The 15,644-nt window shown below is 44.2% G+C and overlaps 1 protein-coding gene across 7 annotated transcripts in view; it reads right to left on the bottom strand.

Moving 5' to 3' along the window:
- Nucleotides 1-2,360: 2,360 nt before the first annotated feature.
- tbc1d4 (TBC1 domain family, member 4) overlaps nt 2,361-15,644 on the bottom strand; it is a 31,862-nt gene continuing 18,578 nt past the window's right edge. For 4 of the 7 annotated variants that reach the window (XM_071520390.1, XM_071520391.1, XM_071520393.1 and 1 more), the window contains exons 14-23: nt 13,925-14,085; nt 12,756-12,968; nt 10,306-10,467; nt 9,998-10,156; nt 9,302-9,402; nt 9,012-9,155; nt 7,718-7,877; nt 7,373-7,542; nt 6,340-6,516; nt 2,361-5,441 (exon numbers count right to left, since the gene is read on the bottom strand). In XM_071520390.1, the coding sequence (XP_071376491.1) occupies nt 5,211-5,441; nt 6,340-6,516; nt 7,373-7,542; nt 7,718-7,877; nt 9,012-9,155; nt 9,302-9,402; nt 9,998-10,156; nt 10,306-10,467; nt 12,756-12,968; nt 13,925-14,085 (1,678 nt within the window). In that variant the 3' untranslated portion in view covers nt 2,361-5,210. Of the gene's footprint in view, nt 5,442-6,339; nt 6,517-7,372; nt 7,543-7,717; nt 7,878-9,011; nt 9,156-9,301; nt 9,403-9,997; nt 10,157-10,305; nt 10,468-11,080; nt 11,084-12,755; nt 12,969-13,924; nt 14,086-15,644 lie in introns of all 7 variants that reach the window. The other 3 variants (XM_071520392.1, XM_071520394.1, XM_071520396.1) reach the window with 2 other exon arrangements.

The following is a 15,644-nucleotide window of genomic DNA, read 5'->3' as shown; positions in this document are numbered from 1 at the left end:
CTCACTGGAAACCAAAGCGAATGGAAAGCTGGACTAGTCATGGGAATAGGAAGTGTGTGTGTGTGTGTGTGTGTGTGTGAGAGAGTGTGTGTGTATAGTTCTGTGTTTCTTCTGTGGCTTCATTATTGTCCTATTCCCTATTCCTTGTGTCGTCCCTGGCTCTGGCCGTGTACCATCAGCCCCTCCGGCAGACACATCCCTGACAGGTACAGAGAGAGCAAAGCACTCTGCAGGAAGCAAATCTGTCACCATGCTAACTAAAACATGTCATCGGAAGTGCTGTGTGTGCACGTGCACGCGCGCGCATGCTTGTGCGGTGTAGATTGTTGATTGGAATCCAAGACTGCAATACTGAAGAGTTCATTTCACAGAGTAGGAAGAGAAAGGGGAAGAGCTTTGAAAGAGCTGGAGCGGCGGTATAACTGCATAGTAGAGGTTTTTTTTTTTTTTTTGGGGGGGGGGGTTGGTTAGAGAGAGAAATCAAGGCAAGGCTAAACTATGAAACGGGGAGATATATGTGTGTGTGTGGCCTCGGGGGAGCCAGCTCCTCTCTCTCTGGACTAGACTGAGCCCACCTGAGTCTCTCCCCCACCCCTCCAGCTGTTTCCCTCAACGTCTCCAAACCTCCCCCTCTCTGTCACCCCAATCTCCATCCTCCTCCACCTCGCCAGTAACTCCCAATCTCAGTCTGCCACTACAAGCTTGCTGCTGCTCAGATGAGCTCATTTGCTTTGCGGTTGTGTAATGTGTGTGTTTTTTGGGGGGTTTTTTTGCCCCGAGAATCACATTATTGATTTGAATTGTGGATAGCGAAGTTAAAAGTTGCGCTGGTGCGTAGATATTCCATGACCTGTAATACTTGTGTATTGACGACTGTATCCCAGTGTTTTCCTACTGAGTCCACTCCAGCCTCCAGACTGCACCACAAGCGGAGCAGTATGAATTCCCATATAAGGCTGGAGGACCCTTGCTAACCTCCTCCCTCCTCCTCCTCCTCCCCCACCCCTCTCTCTTCTACCCTTTCACTCCTCTGTTCCAACCTACTAGGAGCTCTACACTGTCAGCTCCCCTCTTCCCTTTCTGCTGTGACCCTAGTCCAGTGCTCTTCAGACACACAGACATATACACACACACACGAATATGGCCAACCTCAGTAGAGAGCTGACTGACAAGAGCAGCCCAGCGTTGAAGATCAACGGTTCATTCAGTTCATAGAGTACTGATATGCTTTTATCACTGTTTTTAAGTTTCCACCTGTCATCATGCCCTGAAATACCTGTCTGGAAAACTGTATTGCTACATTCTATTCGACTCATTCTATTTTTCTATTGGACGCAGATGCTGTGAATATTACAGTACCTCATTTCTAACAAAGGCTTCAGATTGAACCTCACAACTCCAAAGGGAGGGTGCAGGAGAGAGGGGAGCAGGGAGGGAGGGCGGGTTACAGGGAGGGAGCGATGGATTGAAGGATGAAGATAGAGAGGACAGAGAAAAAAAAAACACAAACAGTACTGATAAGACCCTCGGCGGAGGAAGTGTCGTTCTTGGCCAATCCCCAGCGGAGTCCCAGTATCCCACTGTTCCCCTGCTGCAGGATGTGTCCGCGTGTGGGAATACACCAGGAATGTGGCCCCTTTTGTTTTGTGTGCGATAGGCTCCTGGTTGGCGGTCATTTGTGCGTGTGTGTGTGTGTGTTTATGTGTGACAAGCTCCAGGCAACGCTCCACAGTCCTTTCTGGGCAAGACCCTCCTAGGAAAACAATGACTGGGCATATGGCTGCTATCTTTCAAGCTCCCTCATTGGCTGATTGAGCCCTCCCTGGGTTTCCAGCAGTGATTCATATCCATAGACTACAGATTAAACAAAGGGCTAAGAAAGAATCTACATGAAAGTGTTTTCATCAAACCCTTCAGGATATCATTAGCAGTATGCAATGTTTCATGCAATGAACCAACCAACACACACTGCATTTTACTTTCATTTCCAGATCTAACTCAGAAGCCAAGCATTTGAAGCTTGACATTTTATTTCATTCACTAGATTATGCCTAATTCAGAAATGCACACTATATAGGATGTTTGACCAGATACTTTGCAAAGAATACAACTTTGCAGGGGAATTTGTGTTTGTTTTTTTTCACTGTGGTACCTGTAGTTCTCTTTGCCCAAGGCGTTAACCAAAGTAAAACTCTTGAAAGGTCTTTAAATAGAGTCTCTAAAACTGTCGAAGCCTACCATGGCCTTTTACGCAATAATGTTTCCACACACAGAGCCCGTTTCAGCTCCAGGCTACATCCTACACTTGGAGTGCTACCTTGTAGAACGGTAAAGAAACATGATTTCTTTATGAGAGCTTACTGGGCATGAAAGACACTCAGACATGAGTAGATAGGAAACAAGGCATGGTGAGGTTTATTGAAGAACTTATGACAGTTTCTTTGCTTTGTGTAGCCCTCACGTTAACAGAAAAACAAGCTATTTTTTTTATCAAGTGTGTCTTCCCTCAATGATCAAACACAGTGATACAAACACTATTTAAGAGTCGGGATTGAAAGCACCAGAAGTAAAATGAAGACAAGTGAAAACCCTTAGCTGACCATGAGGACGTGCTTTACATTAAATATAGACAAAATTATCATTGCCAAAATGTTCTGGTATCTCTGGGCAACGGTTGATAAAGGCCGTTTTAAGCTTTTGGCACTTATCAATAAGCTGAGAGAAGAAATAAACATTGGGTAAGAAAGGGTAAACAAACCTGTTGATAGGCAGTGATTATTGTTTTGTTATTGTTTTCATGTCAAGTATTTACTGCCTGTATTTGGTATATTGTTTGGTATAACTGTTGTCTTTGAACCCAAAGAAGAGCTCCTCTCACTCTGCTGAACAGTACATGTAGTGATAAAAAAAGGTTATCACATTAAACACAGTAATACATCACAGCATTTTTGATGAACTAATTCATTGAGAAACAATCACATCTTTGGTTCAATAGTTGATGTCGATGCTGCACAAATACTGTAAAAGCGCAAAATACAAGCGAAACGAGCCAAGAAAGCAGTGTGGAACTGTATCCTACACATCCTGCGACATGATTGAAAAATGGAGTTTCCTGATATGTTTCAGTTGAATCACTACTGTTCAGCGGTGACCATTTGTCTATTATTTCAGAGAAGGTTGGTGCAAACCTTTACAATGTCACCTCAATTATCACAGGAACATTTCCCCATGAGAGAGAATGTCAGGTTGGATTTATCAACCTCTAGCTTGTTTGGATTAGCTGCTGTATTTCAGCAAATGTACAAGTAGGCAAGTGCTCTGGGTATATGCAAACATACAGCACGGCTAAACAGAACATGTTGCATTGTGTGCCAAAGAATATATCCACTTGGACTAAAAACTAACTTTACAGTGAAATAGACACAAGCGTGTCACAAGTGATGCCAAGGGCAGGAAGACTGATAGACACTGTGAGCAACTACTGAATATTCTGCCTTTTTCATACAGACATCACCTTGGTTGCCATATAAAAGTGTTGTATAAAAGTGGAGTTAAGCCCAGGAGTGTTTTTCTTTCAATCAGAACCATTGGAGATGAGTCAGACACGGAGGTGGGATAAATCAAAACTGGAGAGAGAGCCAGGGACACTCATTGAACACATTTGAACCGTCTGTCCACTGGGTCAGCCGGTTCAATGTCTATGTCTGTCTGTGTGTGTGTGTGTGTGTGTGTATGTGTGTGTGTGTGTGTGTGTGTTACCCAGTAGGCCTACAGACTTTTCTCCACTCAAAAAAAGGCCTGTAAGCCATCTTTATGTTCTTCTCATTTCCTGTGTGGCCTCTCTCTCTCTCTCTCTCTACGCACTCAAACACTCACACGTTTCACTGTACACAAAAAAACAGCCCATGTGACCAACAGCAATGTAACCACAGGCATCTGTTGTCTCTAACTCTTGAGCGAGACAACATCACCATCAGCCTCATGGAGAGAAACACTGGCTGCTCATAGGCCCACATTCAAGAACCATAGGAGGTGATGGTGATAGTGGTAGTGCTGATTGCATCAAATCTCTGCATCACAGATTAGCTTGAAAAACACAAAAATGCCATATAGACCTTTAGGACATAAGCATGTGATCCACAGTGTTCATTCAGACCCTTCCTCCTGGTCCTCCGCGCTCGAGCTCTGCCTCTGCGTCTGACTGCAGCGACACCTCGGTCAGTCACACGGGAAACAGGAGAAGGCAGACGACCTCACATCCTGCCCGCGCTTTGGACGAAGCACTCCCTCCCCCAAAAAAGCAGCAGTGCAAGTACTAGATATGTGGTTCTCTCACGCGAACGCAGCGAAAGACATCCCTTTGTGGTGTGTTGCCGAAGAGAGGCGCCGCAAGGTACTACACATGTCTGCTGAGGAGTAGAGAGCACCCAGATGACACAGTTCCTAACAACACAAGCCTATCAGAAGGCTCTTTGGAGGGAAATTACATTCACAAAGTTTTCAAGTATAACAATAAAACAAAAAGGAAATCAGAAAGCAATGTGATTAACCTGTAGCCTGGGTTTCTGTCACAAACAGTCATCAGACACGGGGAGTTCAAAATCATTGGGGTATCCACTCCAGCATCATCCTCACTAGTAATGGCTATAAGTTGACCTTGAGGCCCAAAGGAGTGTGTGCTAACGGCCGCCTTCTGTCCACCTCTTCAGCGCTACTGAGAAGGTCAGATTGGTTGTGAATACATCAAGGCAGTGCTCAAGAAGGATCGCAGAGGCAGACTCATTTCTCACTTGTAGCAAGCTGGAAACTGCCCCTGTGATTACTAAAAAAAATGAATAGGGATGCTGTGCATCGTGATCTCACCTTCAAACTGGCACTGAAACAGATGAGAGAGAACGGCAGCTTTGATGCACTGATGGAACAGTCTGGAGCTAATATAATTGAAACCGTCCACCCACCGCAATCAGAGTATATATCACTCAGATACTTCCTATACAGTTTGCCTGTCTGGACCTTCAGACAGACATCACACATTAACAAAACCCTGCCACTCTTTGTGTAGCAGTACAAAAACATTCTTTGAGCTCACCAGCCTTCCACTGAGAAGTATTTCTCAGTGTTCAACCAGTCTCCGTTTGTTCACCGCAGTCTCTGCCTGCGTGTCTATCTGCCCGTGCGTCTACCCAGAGCAGCCAGCCCCCTGGTAGCCATCAGGGCTTCTTGGCCGCGGGTTTGGCTTTCCCGTTGGGTCCTGTTTTGATCTGGGTCATCTCCACATCTGCCAGGGCGTCGGGGGGAAGGCACGAGCGCATGCGTTCGATGGTCTTCTGGTAAGCCGCCCTCTCCTGCTCCAGAGAGCGAATCATGTGCTTCATCTTGCTCTCCCGAGACAGGAAGTTCTCCACATTTGTCTCCAGCGTCTGGATCTTCTGCCGTGCAGCCTGGAGGACAAGGACATTTTACCTCTAAATACAGGCCATGTTACAAAGCAAGCTGTTTGGGCGAGGGTCAAACAAACAGCAAGGGATCGTCAAACTGTGAGGACGCTAGTAGGGGTCGGCACTAGCACCTTATTCATCTCACTTGCTTTGAAAAACGCAGCAATGAGGTGTAATGTAGCATAGCATGAGTCAATGCAGAGAATATGGCTTTGTGGTGAGCCACTTGTTAAATGTTGTACTAACAACAGCTACAACTATATCAGTCTAAGACTCTACTAACATTTCTCAGTCAGGTCGGAGAGGACAGCAGCTCAGGGTTTTCTGCTGTCTCCTGAGCCAACATGATGACTTCTTTGACCTTTATTCATGTGCAGACCCTCAGTTGTGACTTCACCTGCTCTACAGTGCAGATTCACATAGTCCTGAGCCAAATGGTAGGAGTATTTAGAAAAATATATATATATATATAGCATTTCATCTCTTTGTCTTTCTATCTTTCCCACTGAGTCTTTCACTTATGTTTTAGTGCCATCTATGGGTGATCTGAGATGTTACCGAGGGTGAATTTTATGGATAGAGTGGGCAGGTGTAAACAATATGACAGAAACCTTTACCAACCAATCAAAAGAAGGAAATATGATACCATGTTCCCCGTAACCTGAATCCTTCCCAAAATTATACATGCTGGTTGGTTTGTGACAATACACCAGCCTCTTCATTAGGAACCCTCTTCTTGATTCTACACACATTACATACTAATGATATAATAAATATTCATACAAATAATATATGCTGAACATTTGTTGTTATTTTCCCAGTTCATCCACACTGATGCAGATGAAAGGTAGTAGGTGTGGAGAAAGGTTTCAGACCAAAGTGTGATCCTCCTCTTCCTTACCTGGAGTTTTTCCAGCAGGTCCATGTTCTGTTTCTTCAGCTGGACATTGGTCTTTTCTAGTTTGTCTAGCCGCTCAGAATCATCAGGCAGCGGCCCGGCATCCAACATCTCATCCTGCAGGACGTGGTACTCCACCTCATATGCATGCAACTGCTTGGAGATGTCCATCTCCAACACCTGCAACCCACAGGTCACACAGTGAGACTTCATATGCCATCGACCAACAAGACATAATAGTTCAATAATGTTACAACAGCTATATAAATTCCAGCCTAGGTAGCGTGTATGGAGATTTTTATGTTCATTTACTGGATAGCCCAATAATCCTCCACTTTCAATTCAATTATTAACATGAGGACAAATCAACAAATCACTCCCAACTGCATCATGTGATTTCTTTTAAAATAGACTACTGCCATAAAATGGCAGTGGTCCTGGTGGAAGTCTGTTTTTTATGGCCATAGCTGAATACATCACGCAGTAGTACTTTTGCCTGGAGGCACTGTAATAAAGAATATGCATGTGCTAGGTATTATCTTTAAGGTCCCATACTGTAGGAAATATATATAGAAACTATGTTCATATGGACTGACCCATGATCAAAGATGTTCTTCATGATGGCCCCATACTATATATATATATATATATATGATCAAATATGTTACATGGGGACATTGTTAAAATTTGATTTTGTTTGAACGGTTACATGTAAAGTTATTGCATTTTAGTCTTCATATTCATTCAATGTAACTAAGCTATGTTTATTTGCAAAATATCAACAGAACATCTTCCTATCCTGAACAATAGTAAATTTTAAAACAAAATCATGAAAACCGCATAATATGGGACCTTTGAAAAGGGGAAATCTCTTAACCGTTTTTCAATGTTTATGGATGGCAAACACATCCTTAACCATCACATGCATTGATAAACCTTGCCGCTGTGTTCTCAAAGGCACAGGGTATAAATGCATCATTGTGTTTAATAATTTGGAAACCTGGAACTGCAGTCCCTATAACTCCCCATTCTGTACCTTAGTGATGGTCTGCTCCATCTGTGTCTGGGTAAGAGTGGGAATTGTAGTTTTTAGATAATCCACAATGCTCTCAAAGCTGTCACACTCCACTATCTCCCTTTCATGGCTGCTCAGGAGACACAGGGCCACTTTAAAGATCACCTCAGTTCCCTGGACAAATAAAAAATCTGGGGAAAAAAAACAGAAGCAACACGGCAATAAATACAGCAATCCTCTACACACTTTAAACAAAGCAGTAAAGCTGTAATAACTAGGAGGCATATCAGATTTATGGCTTCCCTCCTGTGCTGTAAGTAGCATTGTGCTGATAAGTAAGTGTGTGTATGTATTCTGAAGATGTACCAAAGACACGGGAAACAAAGTTGAGGGGGAACTGGGAGGCGAAGAGCGTGAGGAACCACGGCGCAGCGTAGAGGCTGGGGCAGATCTCGTGCTCCTCCAGGTGATTGTACAACTCGCGGTGGTAGTCGTGCAGCAGCCGCGACAGCTGGTACATCTGAATCTGGGATACAAAATATGCACACACACACGGATACAAACAGACACAGGTCAGAACAGGCAATAGAAAACTGGTATATCTGGATCAGAAGGGGACACGATATCACAGGAAAATCTAAGTATTACAGTAGATTAACCTTTACATGACCAGGGAGCTCCTTTAGTATTAGGAAAGCTGGTTCAAAGACTTGCTCAGACACATACCAAGGCCAAGCATTTGACAAGAAAAAATTCTCTAACAGTATATCAAAGTGATCCTGACAGTGAAGTGTAGAATCAAAATGCACAGCAGACAGAAAAGAGAAGCAGAAGTTACATCAAGCTAAAATTAGACCGATATCAGCCTTACAATTTCCTGACGGTTAAACGGAATATGCTTTACCTTCACCCGCTCGCACAGAATAACAGCAGAGTGACAATAGCACAAATTCTTCCTGTCTTTGTGAACTTTGGGTTGGTCTTAAAGGAGCACAATAGGAGCATAGAGAGACCCAGGAGGCCACTGGTTGGCTGAATGCTTACCTGATGTAGATTAAACATTACCACGCCTGCTGATGCTTTTACCCCGGTCAGGTCAGCTGATATATAGCTGCAGCTAACAGAGGAAGCCGCCTGGGTGGTTTGTATAAGGGGCTTGGCTACTGTTTGCTGTTGATAGCTAACCCACACAGGTGAGAGGCATGTTGGGACTCCCACAGCATGCAGATGATAGCTAAAAAATGACTGTGTCTAGTAATACCATGAAATTTGAATAAAATGTTTCTTTTTCTGTGGTAGCATATGTAAACTGAGCTACCCTTTATTTAACATGATTTGGTGTAAGCTGCAGATACACTGCAGGATATTTTGCATGATTTAGCTGCAGTGTGACCTGAATCTGAATCTAAACTCACCAAGAAAAGTGAACATATTTGATGTTTAACTCCAAATTCTCAACAGCAAAAATAAAATGTAGAGGATTCTGTAGCTAAATGTTGCTACATTTAAAAAATTGTTTGTGCCAAACTTTATTCCAGACTGAATAAATGTGTCAGCATTCATCAGCATTCATCAGCAGTCCCTGGGATAGAAGTTATAATACATAGTAATGGTGTTTCTCATCTTATAACAGTAACACGTGTTGTCGAGTAGTGATCACCTGTAGAGAGACCATGTCTGGTCTGTACTGGCGTCTGAAGCCCAGGTCGTACATCAGGAACTTGAGCATGTCAAAGGCCTGGTCCTCACTCATGTGGAGCAGCAGCACTCCAGCCACGAAGCTGATACCCTGGCAGTAGCCCACCTGTGCCGCACAAAACAAGAGAATAACACTGTGAGCTGCACAGTTAATGACATTCAACACACTACAGCCTTACAGTCGTGCATCATGGGGAGAGGCTATCTTTGGAGATGTGTCCATAAACACAAACAGAGGATTACAGCGAGTACCTCTGTGTCCAGCAGAGAGTAGGCTTTCAGTAGGTTGTAGAGGGACAGCTGGCCTGCTCCCAGCTGGGCTGAGAAGTACTGGTGAGTGGGGAAGGTCCGGCCTGGAGAGGGAGAGAGAGAGACCGATACTGGGTTCATCACTCGCTGTGGTCCTACACATTATCACCACTCAAAATCTACCATTTTTCTGTGACAATTTTTTGACATAATTGTATTTATATAAAATGATTGTTAGCGTCAACAGTCAAATGTTGCATTTTTTTGCTGAATAATTGATTTGGATGCCCCAGTTCTCTTTTCGGCCAGCCACAAGTCACTTGGGACTTACGTAATCAGGAAATTTATTTGCCTTTTGTTCCTCCTAACACGGAAGTAAGTAGGTGAGTAAATAAACAAAATAAGAAAAACAACAATACTACTACTACTACTAATAATAATAAACACCTTAACTTATAGAGAACCTATCAAATCAGAGTTACAAACAGTTTTACAAGCTGAAAATTTAAGCAATAAATTAAAGACACTTGACTGCCAAAAAAAAGAAAAAAAGAAAAACTTTCCAAAACGTCTTGGACTTGCGTCACTCTCAATAACTTGCCCAGGCCTGGAAAACAAAACAGTCTAATTCCACGGCTGTCTTGGTTTTCCATGACTGTAGGAGCCCTGTGGATTTGAATGTGTGTGGTGTGTGTGTACCTAGATCCACCAGAATGGCATGTTGCTGTGCAGTGAGCTGCTTCAGCAGGTCGTGGTAGGCGGTGTCGGGGGCCTGTTGGCGCAGCGGCAGTCTGTGGCGCAGCCGGTGCTGATGGGAAAGGAGCAGCCACACCTCCCCTCGCCTGCTCTTAGGAACACCTGGACACACACAGAGACGCATCATCAGCTCATCCAACACACTACACACATGTATACTTCATGTATATACGCATGCACTCTACCTCTTTCCCTTGCTCGCTTACACACACATGTACACACACACACACACACACACACACAGCTCTCACCTTGGCAGAGTGCATTGTACATCTCCTCCTTGTCTTGTGGGACCGTGGTTCTGCCTGGGGCTGTCAGTTTCCTCTCCCATAATGCCTGCACCTCTTTGGAGCACTGGCCCACTTCCTGGTAGTCCAGCTTCATCTTGCGGATGTGCAGCTCATCTCGGCTTGCTGGAGCATGATCACCAAGAAGAAGAAAGGGATGAGCGAACATATTCTATGTCAGTTCAGCAAGGTTTTCTTTAAAGGTGGTACCAGCTGATGGAGTCTCAGTACACACATATAACATGGCATCAGCCCTACATGTCAGTTATTTGTTCAGACTACAGCCCCAGTTTACGGCAGGCCAGAGAATCAAGACAGGAGGATGAGAGGAGACGGGTGTGAAGAGTAGAAATGCACTTTTGTTTTGCGCCTTTGTAAAGCACAATGTAGCTGAATGAAAGAGGTCAGACTTGAGAGCAAAGGGGTCACGGTGAATACAGTCCCCCTCACCTTGCATGAACAGTTCCCATGGTAACCCTAACACATGGACGCAAGCCACAATAACCGCATAACACCAATAATACATCCTTATTCAAAGCTTTCAGGTTGGAGAGGCCAAATCAAGATAGTAGAGAGAGGTACACAGGACAAAAGCAACACAAAGACCATAAGATGTGGTTGACCCTGAACATGCAAACAGAGGAGGTTGATTTGAATGAGCAAAGCCCATATAATAACCAACACCAAAAAACATGCAAACATCTGCCTTGACCCAGGGGGCAGCTTTGATATCTCTTACCTTCTATTCAAAATGGTTATTCACAGTTAGGTCCTCAGACCAGCATTGGTACCATAGTAAAACAGAGGGAAACATGTGTTGGTGTTCAGAAGACAAAGGCTGCTGGGCAGCAGACACAGTGGGTGCATCCCAAAGCTCTGAAAATCACTCCTCCTTTCCTCCGCTACCTCCTCCTTTCCTCCACTACCTCCTCCTTTCCTCCGCTACCCCCTCCATTCCTCCGTTACCCCCTCCTTTCCTCCACTACCTCCTCCTTTCCTCCAGCTTTCCTCTACTACCTCCTCCTTTCCTCTAATACCTCCTCCTTTCCTCCACTACCTCCTCCTTTCCTCCAACTTTCCTCCACTACCTCCTCCTTTCCTCTGCTACCTCCTCCTTTCCTCTGCTACCTCCTCCTTTCCTCTGCTACCTCCTCCTTTCCTCTGCTACCTCCACCTTTCCTCCGTGACCCAGAAACTGATGTTGGTGCCGTCATGTTGCTTGTTGTCCCAATAGTGGAGGAGACGAGAGAAGTCTCAGGAAGCTATTCATTTTTTTTTTTTTTAAGGTGGGAGGGGGGTCTCACGGCCAGAATATGACATCATTGACACAACTTGAAAAAACATGGCAGGGGAATTACCAGCTTTATGGGGATAACAGTGAACAGTGGCAGGATGACAGCGCAGGCAAAATATGAATATGACATTCATATTTTGCACTGGGTGTGCACAAAAACTTTGATTGGTTATTAATCATACTGTGGGCTTGGGATACGTCAGTCATGATAGGGCCACTTCATCAAAAGCAGAAGTCCATTTTTAATGATGCCATAGCAAATAAACTGTCCCAAATGGCCTCCACTTTCCTCTCGCTCCTTCCTCTACTCCACTCCATTCCTGTAAGTTACTTCCCAGTAGATGAGGAGTGGTAGTGAAGAGGGAGGAAAGGAGGAGCAGTGAAAAAGCTTTGGGATGCACCCTGCATGACCTCGGCCATTAGAGGGCAGTATTTTCCAAAATGTATGCTGTTTTTTACTGAACAAAACAGTGCTATTACTGTTGGTTCAAAATGAAAGAGAATTAGTTCCATGCCCTTTATCCTACATAGTGTGTGTTTGTGTGTGTTTGTGTGTGTGCGTTTGCATAGATGTGTATTCCATCAAAACATTTCTCTCTAAATATAGCTGTGCTCCAGAACCCCAAACCGAGCGACGGCAACGCTCGACTTCCCAAAATAAACAGCAGTCAGAAACACCAGCCTAACGCGTGGCTAATCCTGGGCTCTCTAACCCTATCCACTCAGCAAGGAACAACAAGACTTCTAGTGTTACGGCATGTGGTCAGGACTGATGGTGTAACTTTGGGGTTATCATGATAAGCAGGGAAGAGAGTAGGAAGGGCAGTTTCCATTACAACAGCTATCCTCAATGGAAGAAGAGGAATCGCTGAAAAAAACTCAACAATGACACCCAGTGTGAGCATTTTTCAACTAAAACGGCCTCGTGACACAAATTATAAATACTCCAGTGCCTGTAGAAAACCAAATACAGTGACCACCAAAAGAACACTGAATGATCTAATTGCAACACGATTAAGAACATAGGGTTCTTTATGTTTGGGATTCATATGACCAAAGAAAGGATTAAGTCTAGAGCAGATAGCAATACGTCATGTGGCCAGTACCGACTGCAACTCACCCTCCAGCCTCTGGTTCTCCTTCTCCATACGCAGCAGCAGGATCTGCTGGTGGATGGCGGTTTTCCAGAGGGACCGGTAGTTGGCCCCCGTCCTCTTCGGCCTCTCCCCACTCAGGGGGTCATCTGAGGGGGGCAGCAGGCGCCCAAAGGGGTCCTGACCCGAGTCCAAGGAACGGGGAGAGAGGGGCAACAGCTCCCTGGCATCACAGTGGTCTAACGTAAAGTCGTTTTTATTAGTAAATAGCTTTAACATACAAAGCAAATGTTCAAAGTATATGGACTATGTTTAAAATGCATGTCCTGTATGGCCCAGTGGGTAGAGCATGGGATGAACACTGCCAGGATTAGAGGTTCAATCCCTAATGGGGCAACCCATTATTTAAAAAAAACAACATAAAAAATAAAAATGCACTCATGGTTCTGTGGTTGTGGTCTATGGTTGGATAAAGCATCCAAAAATGGTGCATTTTTCTATTTTGGTTTGGTGCATCAAGATTTGCATTTATGAATATGGGAATGGGAAAGCATCTCACAATTTAAATTTATTTCAGTTCTTGAGGTTGTGATTCCATGCCATCACGTCTCAACGCATTATGATTTTCAATTTGATTCGCTTTGATTCACTGCACCACTTGACTGCAGTAAAAAAACATAAAATGTTATTGATGACCATTTTTTGGTAACTGCTCATAAATTTTTTCTTTGCAAAATCATGTTCAAAAACATTGAGCCTCCCCAAAAAACTGCCCAAGATGTTCTTTTTAATAACCTGAGAATCATCTCCAAGTTAAAATTCTTAAGCTATGAGATCCCTTGAGGTCAAAGTAAGCTAAGAAAGACTATGCGCTTTAGGCAAGAAGAGGCAAAAAAAAGCTGTGGGAATAGGCTGGAGGATCACTTTGAAGAGCTCCTCTACCAGTAGTGTTCATGCATGCAGCCTCCTGTTTCCACTGAAGCTTTACTGAATGTCTGCAATTTCCATGTACACATGCAATTTGAAAATCAGGAGCTTTGTAATTGTAAGGAGAATTAATTTCCCCTCCAGCCTTGGTGTTTTGTACTATTTTCTATGTGCTTGTAGATTATTCAGAGCTTATTCATTGTGCATCACGCCGTGCCTTGCTTGAATGTCAAAAGTGATTGTGTTACAGCTGTATCTAGTGTCAGACCTGGGTGCTGCATGGATGCAGAAGGCTTGTTCATGGGCGAGGCCACCCTCAGGAAGATCTTCTGCCTCCAGGAGACCCTGCGTGGGGTGGGTGGGAGACCCCCTCCGCTCACTGAGTCGCTGCTGCAGCTAGACAGAGTCCTCTTCCTGCCTTCCCCATTACTGCAGGAGCAGACGGCACAGTCATGACACCCGATAAAAGAGTCAGGTGTCATCTTACACTAACAGTCTTTCAGCACCCTTTTAGAAGGCATATGCACACCTACAAATGCACAGACACACCAGCACACATCCTCTAGTACGCATACACACACACAAACACACACATCTAATCTCTCCACTCAGGCAGGACAAAGGAAACCTTATACAGGCACCTCATCAACACAATCTCTCTGAGTTGCTGCAAAACAGTCAGGATGAACCTTAAGAACACGGATGACAAACATACACAAGGCCAATACATTGACTGATACCCAATACCCGTATTAATAAAGCAGCCGGTAGTGTTGCAGCTCAAAATTAGTATGTAAAACGACAACAAACATCAGACACACAAACAGCCAAAGTTGCGGTGCACGGGTGTTTGCTCATTTCCTGGAAAAGAGGTTGCTCTTGTGGGGAGAGAAGAAAACACTGTTAGAGAGTCAAAAACCTCACTGCTCACCAACTCGTGTCACTTGAATTTCACATTTAACACATCAAGTCGCACACACAGGAGCTGCTGAGTGTCAAACTGAAATGTCAAGTGCACAAGTAAGAGGTTTTGTGACACGAGTTGATTAGGCCTGATAACTTCAAATTACCACATTTCAATTCACTTTTCACCATGGAGGAGATGAGCCTATTATGTCATTAGGCGAGGGATCAGTTGAGAGCTTGTGCTGAGCCCGGTCAGCACACAGTGCCCGTCTGATCATGTGGACAACGAATAACAGGAAGTGACCTCCGCTTGAGGCCAGGGCCGCTGGGATGATGATTGTGTTCTTACAGCTGTCCTGTCAACTTTAACATCGCTTCTTCTCTTTGACTTCCATCATTCAAATGAACCGATCTGAAACTCTTCACTTGTCATATTATCGCACCATGATTTCCTGCCAGTACAGATAAAGTCATAAGGAAGTCGCAGAAAGGCACAATACAGATAATGCAGACTTTGGTGACATATACAGATGAAAATACCCAGTAGGTCTACAGGCTTTTCAATAGTTGTAATCTAAACCTGATCTTATGCATCACTGGGGGGCTAGGTGTGCTGAAAGCGCCATTCTTGTTGCTCTTGCTGGTGACATTAACAATGCAAGCGCTCCGAGGGCTGCACTGCTGTCAGAGGGGGAAAACATCCCCTGGAATTGACAGTCGACAGCGGTCTGCACAACTGAATCTCATTCATAATGGAAATGTTAACCTTTACTTTCCCCCACCCAGACGTTCTGCCATGTTAGACCCTGCCAGGATGGTGCAAAGACAATCAGGAGACTCTCGGGGCATCTTATGTCTTGTTTCCTTGAGAATATAGTAACTGATTAATTACTACAGTTGAACATCAACTAATAGCAACCTTTCAGAATAAATACATCACTAAACTGAGTCTGAATTTGACATGACATTATGATGCTCAAAGTTTCTTTTAAGCATCATGAACTGCATTGGTCAATAAAGTTGATGGCAAAAGTGTGTAATGCAGTTAATAAAGGCTGTAGTTGCAGGTTAAACATAGCCTT

This window comes from Centroberyx affinis, unplaced genomic scaffold (genome assembly GCF_046629955.1).
Source record: "Centroberyx affinis isolate AG114_WGS23_722 - 3 ecotype Tasmania unplaced genomic scaffold, CSIRO-AGI_Caff_v1 ptg000798l_1, whole genome shotgun sequence".
Taxonomy (NCBI): domain Eukaryota; kingdom Metazoa; phylum Chordata; class Actinopteri; order Beryciformes; family Berycidae; genus Centroberyx; species Centroberyx affinis.
Note: the sequence above shows the minus strand (reverse complement) of the source record. Positions and strands in the feature narration are given on the sequence as shown.